General features: G+C 39.9%; 1 protein-coding gene across 1 annotated transcript in view; it reads left to right on the top strand.

Annotated features, from left to right (window-relative positions):
* Positions 1–14,799, top strand: part of APH1B (aph-1 homolog B, gamma-secretase subunit) — a 68,251-nt gene that overhangs the window by 19,943 nt on the left and 33,509 nt on the right. Inside the window, exon 6 of the mRNA XM_044764768.2 lies at positions 6,747–6,941. Within this exon, the coding sequence (XP_044620703.1) occupies positions 6,747–6,914 (168 nt within the window). The 3' untranslated portion in view covers positions 6,915–6,941. The remainder of the gene's footprint in view (positions 1–6,746; positions 6,942–14,799) is intronic.

Below are 14,799 nucleotides of genomic sequence, written 5' to 3'. Positions count from 1 at the left end.
TTTAATATGTGAATTTTAATGGCTTTATATAATTACATAAAAATTATAGTTTGCCTAACTGATCACTTCTGTTTCTACTTTTGGTTATTAAAATGCTGTCTTGAACATCTTTGTATATGAAACTTTTTCATGTATCGTTTAGAATCCAAGGGATGAAATTATGAAGTCAAATGGTATAAATATTTTTAAAGCCCTTGATGCAAATTACTAAAATACTCTCCACAAGGGTTGTACCATTTTTATTCATTCTGATCTATAACGAGTGCCCATTCCACTCCCTCCTCACCGACATTATAATAATGCCAGTTTTAAAAATAAAGTTTAAAAGAAAACTTGACTAGATATATCTATAAAGCACATTTAATGCTTTGAGTCTGACTTTTTTGTAATTTGTAATTTATGTACATCAGAATTATCCCCACCACTGCCTTGTCTAGACCCTTGTCATTTGTCACCTAAAGTCTTGAAAAGGCTCCTTCTGATAGTGTCCTGCCTCATGCTTCTCTCCTCTCCATCCATTTAGAGTTCATCTCAGATTTTCTTATACTGGGCTCCTTATACTCTGATCCATCTAAAATGCAGTCTTATTGCCTCCCCTACCTAAAACCTTTCAGTGGTGCAGGATACTAAATTTACCTTTAAGATGATGGCAACTATCTAAAGCCAAATCTTCGTGGAAAAAAGACTGGAAAGAGAATGCATTAAAAGATTAACAGCATTTATCTCTGAGTGGATTCTTTTATTGTTTATCATTTTTGGCATGTTCCAAAACATCTACATCATACACTTTTATAATCAGAAAGGAAGTTACATGAAAAAGACAAATGTCCTTCTTATGGATCCAATTGGTCATTCATTCATTTGATAAATATTTATTGAGGGCCTTCTGTGTTCCCGGCACTGTTCTAGGTGAATAAAACAGTTTAGTGACCAAAACAAAGATCCCTGCCTGTACAATATAGTGGGAAAAAGAGGCAATAAGCAATAGACATAATAAGTAAGAAATTATGTAATATGTTAGTATAGGTGCTGTGGAAAAAAGGAAAAGTAGAGCAGGTTTTTTTTTTAATATCTATATCTATCCTATCCATCTTTTTTTTTTTTAAGGATTGGCCCTGAGCTAACATCTGTTGTCGATCTTCCTCTTTTTTTTTTCTTCTCCCCAAAGCCCCCCAGTACACGTTGTATATTCTAGTTCTAGGTCCTTCTAGTTCTGCTATGTGAGATGCTATCTCAGCATGGCTTGATGAGCGGTGCTAGGTCCATGCCCAGGATCTGAACCTGCGAAACCCTGGGCTGACGAAGCAGAGTGCGTGAACTTAACCACTCAGCCACAGGGTCAGCCCAGTAGAGCAGGTTAAAAGGGACCCAGAGTGTGGGGGTTGGGGAGATAGAAAATTTTTGAACTAGGTGGTCAGAGTAGGCTTCATTGTGAAGGTGACATTTCAGCAAAGAAGTAAAGTAGAGTTGGTCATGTGGCTGTCTGGAGAAAAAGCATCCCAGACTGAGCAGCCAGTGGCAAAGTCCGAAGACTGAAGAACATGCTTGGCCTGTTTATGGAAGCAAGTGTGGCCAGAACAGAGTGAGCCAGGGGAGGTTCGTAGGAGATACTGTCACAGAGTTGAAGATGGGGTGGGAAGTAGAGGTCAGAAATGAGAACCACATCTAGATAATGCAGGGTTTTGGCTTTTACTTTCAGTGAAATGGGAGTCATTGTAGGGTTTTGGGGAGAGAGACATGGTGTGACTCGCATTTCAAAAGGATCACTTTGTGGTGTTGAGAGTGGACTGTAGTGAGGGAAGAGATTAGAGTAGTCAAGAAAGATGGTGACAACTGGGGTGAGATAGTAGTGGAGATAATAAGAAATGATCAGATTCAGGACATAGTTTTGAAAGTAGAGCCAACAGTATTTCCTGACAGACTGGATAAGGCATGGGAGAGAAAGAAGAGGAGCAAAGGATGTCTCCAAGGTTTTTGGCCTGGACAAGGAGAAGGATGGAATTGTCATCAACTAAGATGGGGAAACTTGTGAGGGGAGATTAAGAATTCTCCTTGGCCACATTAAACGTGCCTATTGGCTATCTGAGTGGAGATGTCAGTTAGGCAGTTGGATAAAAAAGTTTGGAGTTTGAGAAAGAAATCTAGCCTAGAAAAGGTGATTGTAAGGAGTAAGTCTAGCAGACAAGAGGCCCAAGGACTGAGCCCTGGGACACTCCAACCCTGAGGTTGGGGGAAGAGGAGGAGCCAGCAAAGGAGACTGAGAAGGAGCAACTAGTGAGGTAGGAGGAAAACCAGGAGCCAGGTGTCCTGGAAACCAAGTGTATTAAGGAGGAGAGAGTGATCAGCTGTAGCAGATACCTTGAAATAAAACCCAGACTTCTTTGTTTGACGTAGCCTCTCGTCTGTCTTACTGGGGAAAGCTTCCCTCCTGCTGTTCCCCACAGTCACATCACAGACTCCCTCTAAATTGATCCAGTGTGGTGTGCCTTTGTCCGTGCTGTTTTATCTGCACTGACTTATCTTCCCTAACCTAGGTCAGTTTGGAAAACTCCTGTTCATTCCATGTGAAGCTTCCCTGGAAAAGGTGCATACTCCAGACTTGGTACTCTCACCAGCCCTTATTCATAGCTGTGTTATAACACTTATCCTTGGCCAGGATTATTTTATTTAATATAGTTTTTACATCTCTCGCCAGTTAGAGTTTGATCACCAAGGACGGGACCTTATCTTGTCCGTCTTTGTATCCTCAGTCCCTGGCACATAGTAGCTGGCCAATGAATATTGTTTAATATTGAATAATTTATATTATTCTCCTTAAGGATTAAAAAGAACTCAGGAAATTTGAAATATTATGTACCAAAATGTTAACAGTAGTTATCTCTGAATGGCAGATTTCAGAGAATGTTTAAGTAATTGTTTTATTAAAATAACATACATACAGAAAAGGATACAAATCAGAAGTGTACATCTAGATGAATTTCCACGTTGTGAACACACCTATGTAACTTGAACCTAAATGAAAACTAGAACACTGTCAGCTCTCGTGAGCCTCCTAGTGCCACTTCACTGCTCCTCCAAGGGGAACCACAGTCCCGAGTTCCAACACCACAGCTTGCCCTGCCTTTTGGTGTTTTATGTCAATGGAACCATACTCCTTTCGCTCAACATTATGTTTGTGAGATTTATCTGAGCAGAGCTGTTGATTGCTCTTTCATTGCAGTGTAGCGTTCTGCTGTGTGACTGTACCATAGCTTATCCATTTTCCAGCAGAGACATTTATGGTGTCTCCAGTTTTGTCTATTGTGAATAGTATCTAGTGTATGTCTCTTGTTGAACTTTATGTAGACATTTCTTTTGGATATATGTCTAGGAGTGGAATCGTGGGGTGTACCTACATCAGCTGTTGGTACCACTCAGTTTTTCAGAGCAGTCATGTCGACTTACACTCCCACCATTAATTTGTGAGTTGCAGTTCCTCCACTTCCTCACCAGCACTTAGTGTGACATTCTCTTTATTGTTATGGTATGTATGTATGTATGTAGTAGTATGTAGTATGTATCACATTATGTAGTAGTATGTAGTAGTATCACATTATGGTTTTAATTTGCATTTCCCTCATGATTAAATGAGGTTGAGCACGTCTTCATATATTTATTGCCCATTTGGAAATTCTTTTGTGAGGTGTCTGTTCAAATCTTTTGCCCATCATTCTATTCAGTTGTCTTTTTCTTTTTGATTTTTAGGAGTTCTTTATATATTCTCTAAAAGAGGCTTTTGTATGTATTGTAAATAACTTCTCTTACAATGTGGCTTTGCATTCTCTTAATGTCGTCTTTTTATGAGCAAAAGTTCTTCACTTTAACGTAGTCTAATCAATTTTTCCTATATGGTTTGCACTTTTTGTGTTCTGTTTAATAAATATTGACCTATCTGAATTTCAGGCTTTAAAATTTATTTTACTCATTTATGTATTCTAATTTTCTACAACAATCACATATTTCTTTTGTAATTGTTTAAAGAAAACAATTTTTTAAAGAAACAAAAGAGAAATACAAAAGAGCTTAGCACCCTGTAAAATAAATGAAAATTTAGTGGATTTGAGGTATAGAATTATCCTGAAGAAGAATCCAGAAAATAATGTTTGCCATGTCCACAGATGCCTCTTGAGAAAAGCGCTCTTATGCATGAGGTGCTACCTCTGAAATCAGCCCATTTCCCTGCCCAGAGCTGATAGTCAAGGTGGGTGCCTTAGCCAGGGACGGATGCAGGTATGAGAGGGCAAGGACAATGAGGAGCCTTGACAGGCAGAGGTCTACAGTGACAAACTGACCCAGTCTGATCCTCTCCTTTGTTAAGTGTAAATGCTGGGTCGGATGGGAACCATCTCCCCACCTGGCCCAGCACAGGAAGTATCTTTCCTTCTGTCAAGGGCCAGCCCCTCCACTTGGGCTCTAGGCCTAATTCTCTCCTACTTGAGGACTTCGCTCCTTTGATGGTGCCATGCATCCTACCTCACCAGCCTGTTCCTCTCTTCATCAGCATACAGACATATCTTACATAAAACTCTTCGTTATTGCCTTTTCCCCTTCTAGCCACCACCTTTTTTTTTTTCCTTCTGTTCCCCATCACAGCAAGACTTCTCAAAGAATTATCTCCACAAATTCTGTCTCCACTTCACCTCTCATACTTCTAGTCGAATCTGGCTTCTGCTCAACACTTCTAAAACTGTGCTTGTCAGGGTCAAAAAGGACTTCCATTTCTCCAAATCTAATGGACATTGTTCATTCTTCATCTCAGCAGCCTTTAAAAAGAGTTGACAACCCCGTCTTTGAAACATTTTCGTCTTTTGACTTCTGCATCACACTGTCCTGATTTTCCTCTTACCTCACGTTTGCTCTTCTCAGACCCCTTTGCTGACTCTTTTTCTTTTTCTTTCTTTTTTCTTTTCCTGAGGAAGATTAGCCCTGAGCTAACATCTGCCAATCCTCCTCTTTTTTCTGAGGAAGACTGGCCCTGAGCTAACATCCGTGTGAATCTTCCTCTACTTTATACAAGGGACACCTACCACAGCATGGCGTGCCACTCAGTGCCATGTCCGCACCTGGGATGCGAACCCAGGGCCGCTGAAGTGGAATGTCCGCACTTAACCACTGTGCCACCAGGCCAGCCCCTGCTGACTCCTTTTCAATAAGAGTCAAGCCTAGAGGGTGGTGTTGACACTTTTAATTTGCTCCTGTGATTCTAAGCAGCACAAATAATTTATAAATGTTCTCAGGGCTTGGTCTTGACTTCTCTTTTCCCTTCTCTCTACAGTTGCTCCCTGGGTAATCATATTCGTAGTCATGGCTTTAAATATCGTCTACGGACTGTGTTTCTATATTCCTTTTTCTAGCCCAGGCCTTTCCTCTGAGCCCCATACTCATATATCTCACTGCTGACCTGACATCAGCTTTTGAAATCTCACAGGCATTTACCCATCACTCCAAGCTTGGTCTTTCCCCAGGTCTTTCAAGCTTGGTCTTCCTCAAGTTTTTGTTATCTCATTAGATAGCACCACCATTTACTTAAAGTCGGAAACATGGAAGTCATTCTTGGCCTCTCCGTTTCCCTCGCATTCCATCCATCAGCAAGTCCTGTCAGATCGTATCATCCACTCTCCATCTGCACCCCGACACCCTGGCCTAAGTCAGCATCCTGTACTCTCCTCATCCACTACAAAGTCTTCCTAACTAGTCTCCCTGCTTTCACCGTAGCCTCCTTTAATCCATTCTCTGCAGTTTAAAAATCTAAATCAAGTCATTCAGCTCCCCTGCCTACAACCCTTCTGTGACCCTCATTGCACTGAGGATAAAATCCACATTCCTTACTGATATGCTTAGCTGGCCCCTGCCTTCCTCTCGGACCGCATCTCGTGTGCTGCCCCTCTGTCCCTATACGTTATTGATATCAGCTCTTCTCAGGTTCTCAGCTGCACTGAGCTCTTTGCCTTCCTTTGGTTCCTCAGTCTGCACAGGCTGGCTCTCTCCTTGTCTTATATGTCTCAGTTTAAATGCCACTTCTTCAGGCCTTCCTTGACCAACCTAAGTAGATCATCTTGTTTTTAGCTATCCTAGCACCATCACAATTATAATTATTCTGTCCCAGCATTCATCACAATTTGTAATTAATTAATTTGTTTCTTCATTCGTTACCTGTCTCCCTTACTAGTTTGTAAGCTCCATTAGGATAGACACTTTGGTCTTTACGATTGTGTAACATAGTATTTCTCAGCATCCCATCAGTGTTTTTTAAATGAACTTTTAGAACCCACAGCAATTGTACAGCTGAAAAAGAGATGCCGTCCTCATATTCCCTTGAATACTAAGGATTTATACTAAAGTAACTTGGACTTGTCTCACTTTCTTGCAAATTCTAAGAGCTAATTAACAAAAATTATTATAAACTGAGCCCAGGTTATATGACATATACCTTCTACTTGGGTATTTCATTAGGTTCTGACTTCTGGTTACCTTGCATGGTTGCCGTCTGACTACAGCAAAGCACAGATTTATGGGCTAGTGTCTGTTGGCTAGGTTACTTCTGTGTCTCTGTGGGGCCTGCTGCTCCTCAACACGATGTACATCATATGTTTGATGAAACACACCGTAACTTTTGAAAGTATTCCATATGTTCCTTTATCTTGGTTGCTCCACATGTTTAATAAGCTTGCTGTTATTACCCAGACTGATTTATTCTCCCTTTGCAGACCTTCATAAATCCTCATTATGGAATAAGTCTAGTGTCAGCATATATAATCATGGTGCTCATGGGCATCTGGGCGTTCTTTGCTGCTGGAGGCAGCTGCCGAAGCCTGAAACTATGCCTGCTCTGCCAAGACAAGGACTTCCTCCTTTTCAGCCAGCGCTCCAGATAACCTCCAAGAACCAGCACCTCTCAAACAGTAAGCTGCATCTTTAGAGGAAGCACAACTGTGCCTTTTTCTAAAAATCCCTTTTCCTGGTGGAATTAAAAAAAACAAACTATCTAGATACGATATGGCTTTCAAGCAACAGCTCTCTGAAAGGGATTCCTCAGTGGTGTGCATCCTGGCTGCACGTGAGAATCACCTGGGGAATCAAAGACTACTGATTTCTAGCTCCACCCTCCACACTTCATTGGTCTGGGCATTTGGTAATTTTTTAAAAGCTTCCCAGATGACTCCAATGTGCAGCCGGATTGAGAACCATCAGTCTCCAAATAGGAGTTTGCTCACATCACCATAAGTGAGTGAGAATCAGGTGTTTAACCGTCTCCTAACTCTGCTTGTGCTGAGCAAGTAAATATCTGAACGTCAAATCCCAGTTAGCCTTTGTCTTTTTAAGTTCTGAAGTCATGAAAGGCTCAAGGGCTATCCTCTCGGTGAACTGTTTTCATGGACTTCACTAGTATCCTGTTTTCTGAGAACATGGTAGGCTGTGCTTCTAAATGCAATAATAAATTGCACTGGCTTACTATGATAATTTAGCCAAAGTAAGCTATTGATTAATCAGCTGTATTTTTCTGTAGTTTTTCCATCCTGGAAGTTGTTTTTGGAGTCATTACATTGTTTTTTGAGCATAGATTCACTTTCTTTAACTAAAAACCAATTATTTTCTGACTTCCTCGAAAGGTATTATAAAGCCAAGAATTTTTGTATAACTTCTATGAATCTTTCCTGGATTTAAGGCTTTGCATGGGCTCTGCCCCAAGGCAGTGTTTGCCAGCTGAGTGCTAGTTGCTGAGCTAGTTGAGGTGAAGTCCATTGTTCTCTCTCTGAGCAGTTCCTCAGGCTGCTGAATGATGTACCCTGGGACAGGCTTCACTGGAGCTGGTGGAAGTTTACCTAAAGCATGAGGAAAGCAAGCAAATAGGGTGGTGTTGACACTTTTAACTTGCTGCTGTGATACTAAACGCTTGCCCTCAAATGGTGTAGTGTAAAATTGGCAATGTGTCTTAAACTGCCAAATTCATGCTTTTACTTAATCCATATAATCTTTAGATCTAGTAAACGTTTCTGGGTTTTGGTAGCAGGCACAGCCTTCCCTCTATAGGAATACCTGAGGCGTTTGTTCACCTGCTAAACAATGATTTTGATTCCCTTTATAAAGAGGAAATGCTAGTGAATTGTGCCTTTCCTAACTAGAAATTGTTCCCAGTTGATGGCTTTTAGGGAGCTGATGGTGTGAAATAGAAATTTCCTAGACTTAAAGTGATAACCTCAGTGAATCCCATATCTGCAGTAGAACATCCAGAAGAAATAGGAGCAGCAATGACAGGGCTCACCAGTGACATGACAGTGGAGGAATTTGACAGTACTCTCATGGGGAATGGTAATAAACATGTTTAAAATGGAAACATGACCAGTATTTTGGGCTAGCCACACATTGTTCCAGGGACCAGAACCTTACACGTGAACTAGACCTTTATCAGTGAAATCCCCTCCCATGTTTAAATACTAGAATTTCTCGGTCTAGGAATTCAAGAGGAATAGAGTTTCTAGTAAGGCTGTAAACACAAGCACTTGTGGGTTTTCCCCTAAAATTTCCTTCAGCACCAATACCAGTACTTCTGCTGGAGTTCACAATTTTCCACCTTTATACAAGATTTTCCTTAGTCTAGAAGAGTCGTAGGAAGAGTCAAGGACATAGGGACTGAATAGTGAAATATACTGTGCAAAGATGAGGGGAACAAGGTACCTATTGAACTGGGCTTTATTCCTAGTGGAACGTGGTGTTCTTTGAGGAACGGAATAAGAAAAATATATAGTTGGTTATTATGGTTGACTTACAACTCTCTTAAATGGATAGCTGATAAAATTTTGCTGATCTGTAAAGTGTAGAAAACCCTGAGCATATTAATATTACTCAGACTTGAGCTCTGAGTATGTCCTCTGTGCATTAAGTTTAATGTTAAGTAAAGAAGCTGAGATAGTGTAAAATCTCACTTATAAAAATTTCTCAGGTGAGGAGAAAATTTTCTTTGGTGGTGAGACTATTGTCTTAGTTCAGGAAATTATTTAATGATCTTTGATTACCTATGCATAAAGAAACTTTGTAATCCTGATTTCTCTTAAAATGTGAGCATTGCCATAGTCAGCTTAGGCACTATTGTTACAAATAGGCTTGCTTGGCCCCGTGCCAAGCAAGCCCAGAGGGGGAGTGTAGCCTTCCTCTGTTGCTGTATAGATATTGACGTGCTATTTTTTCCTCTTTCTCTCTTTTTTTTTTTTGCATTTGTTATCTATAATGGGCTTTCTGAGCCCTGATAGTATTTGGAGAGGAGAACGTGGTGTTGATGTATGCTCTCCCCCACACAGGGCTTTCTCAGTTTGGAGGGAAATGTAGGTGTAGTTAAAGTTGACCTTGGAATGTGAATATTGTTGTAGTGCTTGAATATGTTTCCAAGTAAATAAGACCTTGGTTTTGTTGCTCTCTAATAAATTTGTATTTATTTTTAATTCATTTGAATTAGTAGTTGTAACTGGAGAAGTTTTGTTACCTCGATCCTGACCTGCTTGACTCGTAATATAGTAGTAGCAGCCTCTTTTAGAGCATCTTAATGAAAATATGACTGAAAGGAATAAATGATGATATCTGCAGACTGAATAGAAAATGGCTTTTGTTCCTAATGTTACTGTTTTTATTCTCAAGCACATTTCAGTGTTTGCTCAGAGTGGCAGATTCACATAAATAATGCTAGATGTTCTCATCTGTAGAGTTGGTGCAGTATAAGCAGTTGAGACAGAAGCTTCCTCCTACCTAACACTCTTCCCACTCATCTCAGACTAGCCCCAAGACAGGGATTAGCAGTCAGCGTGGACCGGAGGGCTCCAGGGAAGCCAGGGTGGCAGCCTGTCTCAGGCACCAGCAGCCTGCTCCCTCGGAAGAGCTCCTTGAGAGTGCTAGCTTTTTGTTAGCTAAGTTTCTCCGGGGCGCCCCCGTTCCTAAGGCCAGGTAGACAAAGTAGATGTCACAACAAAACAGTTTTAGAGTGCTTTGCTTAGAGCACTTTGTTCATGATCGCAGTGTTTACACTTCTCATTTAATAAAAGGCTTCACTTCATGCTATTAAACTGTAGTGTGTAGAGAGGTGTATTCTGTCTCTATATATATCATTTTATATGTTATACTATTATGTCTTATGTACTTACAATATCAGACCTTGTGTTCAAAACACAATGCAAGAGACCCTTTCCAGACCTGTATTTTTCAATGAACAATAAAAAGACTGTTTGGCACTACTCATTTCCCATGTTTCCTCTTCTTTAAATAGTGTATTCTTTGGTATCTGTTATTACAGTTTTTGTCTCTTATAAAACTTGGCTGTACATTCTGTTTATGACTGGTCACCTCTGATACTTTTTTCAAAAGATATCTTTGTTATCTGATTTAAAATTCATACAGCCCATTTCATTTCTGTGTGTTCAGAAAGAATTTGGTACAGAGAAGTTGTTTGAGGTGTCTTAAACCAAGTGGAGGGGAATCTTCAAAGATCCTGGAACTTCACCTTGAAAAATCTCCTAAGGAATTGTAAAATAGTAAATTTGTGAAACACCTTATAATAGTGGCTAAAGATGGGAGTTGGTTGATGAGGAGAGTACAGTTCGGTTTCTCCCCAGTGACCATGCGCAGCCTCTAGAGTCCTTGTGTTTTCCTCCCCTTGGTGAGAAGGCAGTGCGGCTGAGGGGTGGAGATTGGCCTTGGCCATCAGGCTGTGTAGAGAATCCTGGTGGCCTCACCCTCAAAGCTGTAGGATGCCTCTTGCCTCTGGCTTGAAATAAGGCTGTTCCCTGTTTATATTGACTGTGTTGTTAGATGAACTGTCCTCAGGGACCAAGGGCTCTTTGCTCCTAACTTGTAAGCCATTAAAAGAGGTGCACATTCCTCAGGTAACAGCCCAAATTTGTGTACAATTTTGTTGGCCCTTCCATACTAAAATTGTAGCTCTAGTTTAACTGTTATTTGGTTGGAATGGGGATTTCCCTGTGACCAGCCTCAACACGTGAGAAACCTCCAATGGAAACAAGTGTATGTTTTGCCTTCACCTCATTGTAAATACTGAATAAAAGGAACCACTCAGTTGGCTCATGGTCTCAGTCTCAGTGAAAGAATTGGAGATTGACACATTCTACGGTGACCAAGATTATGAGCCCTGAGCAGGTCCTGGCTCTAAGGCTCAATAATTTGTGAGTGCTACTTGTTGCTTAAGTGTGAATCACTATAAATCTTGCTTCTTCCTAATAGTAAAACCATACATTTTTCAGTGCTTGAACAAAATCAGAGATGGAGTTCACAGTGTTTAATCAGGGCTTACCATGCACAGAACACTGTGTTAGATACTCTAAAAGGATGGAAAAGAACAAGATGGTGGAGATCTTTGTCCTTAGAGAACATATAATCTAACTGTCCAGATTAAAACACAAAAGTATTACTTTAAGATGACTACAAAATCATGAAACTACGAAATTATGCACTATAAATTAAGTAATGTAGAGTAGCTTGAATACATCAGATGATACTTAAAATTTTAGGAGTGGACGGACGAAGGGCACCTGGGTAATTGATGTAGAGCAAGAGGAAAAAGTGGAGACTGAGGACTGGACGCTGGAGCTCTCCAACTGAGAGGTTGGAAAGGGGAGGTGGAGTCATCACTGAGGAAAGAAGGAAAACCGGGAGACTGGCGGCCTGAGAGCCAGGGTAAAGTATGTCAAATGCTGCTGAATAACGAGTAAGATGAGGAGTAAGAATTGGTCATTGTACATGGAGGGATGAAATTTGCTTGTGACCTTGATAAAAACAATTTCAATGCAGGGGTAAACACCTGCATGGCGTGGGCTATAGAGATTGGAGATAAGGAAGTAGATACAGCATTAGAGTAAAGATAACCATATTTATAGGAGGGAAAGGGTGTGACAGCCTGGGAGGTTGTGGGGGCAAGAAAGAGTGTTTTTGTTTTCTTTTTTTTCCCCTATAATATAGCACTATAACAGCCTGTTTCTATGAAGATGGAAATGGTTCAGTGGAAAGGGAAGAATTGATGATGCAGGAGAAAGGGGGGATAGTTGCCAAAACAAAGCCCCTGAGGAGGGAATAGAGTGGAAAATTTTTAGCATTAAATGCTTATGTTAGATAAGTAAAAATTTTTTAAATCAGTGACTTAACTTCTATTTAAGAAACTAGAAAAAGGGGAGCAAATTAAGCTAAAATAAGCAGAAGAAAGGAAGTAATGGAGAGAACGGCAGAAATCAAACAGAAGGAAAATGAAGACTATCACTAAAACAAAAATCTGGTGCTTTGAGAAAATCAATAACATTGATAAAGCTCTGGCCAGATAAAAATGAAAAGGCACAAATTATGAATATCAGGAATGAAAAGAGACATCATTACAGATCCTCAATTATTAAATAAAAAGGCAATATTATGAACAACTTAATGCCAATAAATTAAAAACTTAAATGGACAAATTCCTTTAAAAAAATAAAGCTTACTGCAAAAGAAATAGAAAATCTAAATATCTCTATATTTCTTCAGACTGTGTTTTTTCTTGCCTCTTAACATGTCTTGTAATTATTTATTGAAAGCTAGACATCATGTATTGGGTAATAGGATCTGAAGTAAATAGGCGTTCAGTGAAAGTTTTAGGTTAATCTGGGCAACAGTTGGACTGTATTTAATGTTTGCTGCAGCTCTAAGTGCCAGAGGCTTCAGATTCCTCTAGCATCCTTGCTTTTGTCTCCCCTCTTGACTTTGGGCTTCCCCATGTGCTCCTCCTCACACAAAGGCTATGTCTTACAGCTCTTCAGTTGTCATCCACTGTTACTACATTGGAGCCCTGTTGGTGTGGCATTGAGGCATGGGAGAGGGATTATGTCCTATAATCATAGGATTAAATCTCAGTTTTTTAGTGGGCCTGCATTCCTCGACTAAGTGTCTCCTAGCTTTTTCCCTCCTTAGGTGAGACAGGAACACTAAAGGGGGCTGGGGTGGGAGAAATGCCCTTCCTTCCTGTGGAATAAGGCTTGTGTAAGGTCTTTTTCCCTGGAGAGTAGGCCTTCGTTATGGAGAACACTCTAGGCATCTTTTACAATGACTACTGTTACCCTTTCCCTGTCAGAGCCACAGGGGCCAGGGGGGTTAGGGGAGGATACTCTTCACTGTGAGAATCTCATGGGGCCCCTGGAAGTAAAGATCCACAAAATTATGGGGTTCCTCCTACTCTGTGCTAGTCTTAGGAATTTCTCACCCTTACGTTATTACACACTCAAGACTCCAGCATTTTGTCAAAATTATTTGTGTCCCTACCAGTCTATGGCTCCAATAGCCTCTGCTCTAGGTAAGCAAATCTCAGCTGTGACTCTGGATTCTCCTGTCTCTCCAGATTTCAAGGTGATGGCTTGCCTTGAGTCCTCAGTTCTCTAATGGGTGCTAGAAAAATTACTGATTTTCAGTAATTAGTTTAGTGCTTCAGTAATTCATTTCCTGTTGTAAGGATGGGAGTGACAGTTTCCAAGCTCTTTACATATTGGGGCTAACCAGAAATCACTTGCATCTATTAAAGAAAATTCCTAGAAGGCTTCACTGGAGAATTCTATCAAATGTTACAAAAAGAGAGAGAAAGAAACAATACCAATTCTACACAAACTCTTTTATAAAATAGAAACAATGGCACACTTTCCAATTCAGTCTATGAGCATTACCAAACATTACTTTGATAACAAAAATATTATAAAGAAGAAAGCCCAAAAAACTACAGGCCAATACCTATAATGAATATACATGCAAAAATCTTCAACAATATTTTGGGAAATTGAATCCATTAATATATAAAAGGTACAATACATATGACCAAGTGGAATTTATCCCAATACTACATGATTTATTTAACATACAAATATCGTTCAGTTCATCATATCAACAGACATGATCATATCAATAGATGCCAAAAAAGCTTTTGACAAAATCTAACATTCTTTTTTGGGGGGAGATTTTTTTTTTTAATGGAAGTATAATTGACATACAATATCATAGTTTCAAGTGTATATCATGGTGATTCAATATATACATTATGAAATGATCACCTCAATAAGTCTAGTTACCCTCCATGACCATACAAAGTTATTATAATACTATTGACTATATTCCCTATGCTGCACATTACATCCCCATGACTTATTTTATAACTGGAAGTTTGTACCTCTTAATCCCCTTCACCTATTTCACCCACTTCCCAACACCCCTCCCCTCTGGCAACCACCAGTTTGTTTTCTGTATCTATGAGTCTGTTTCTGTTTTGTTTTGTTTGTTCATTCATTTGTTTTGTTTTTTAGATTCCACATATAAATGAAGTCCTATAGCAATTGTCTTTCTCTGTCTGACTTATTTCACTTAGCATAATACCCTTTAGGTCCATCCATATTGTCACAAATGGCAAGATTTCATCCTTTTTATGACTGAATAATATTCCATTGTATATCTACCATGTTGTCTTTATCCATTCATCTGTTGATGGACACTTAAGTTGCTTCCATATGTTGGCTGTTGTAAATAATGCTGCAATGAACTTGAGAGTACATACATCTTTTTGAATTACTGTTTTTGTTTCCTTCAGATAAATACCCAGAAGTGGAATTGCTAGATTGTATGGTAGTTCTATTTTTAATTTTTTAAGGAAGCTCCACACTGTTTTCCACAGAGGCTGCACCAATTTACATTCCCACCAGCAGTGCATGAGGGTGCCCTCTTCTCCACATCTTCACAAATACTTATTTTTTGTCTTTTTGA

Source organism: Equus asinus, chromosome 2 (assembly GCF_041296235.1).
Source record: "Equus asinus isolate D_3611 breed Donkey chromosome 2, EquAss-T2T_v2, whole genome shotgun sequence".
Classification (NCBI taxonomy): domain Eukaryota; kingdom Metazoa; phylum Chordata; class Mammalia; order Perissodactyla; family Equidae; genus Equus; species Equus asinus.
This window is presented reverse-complemented; position numbering and strand designations above follow the sequence as displayed.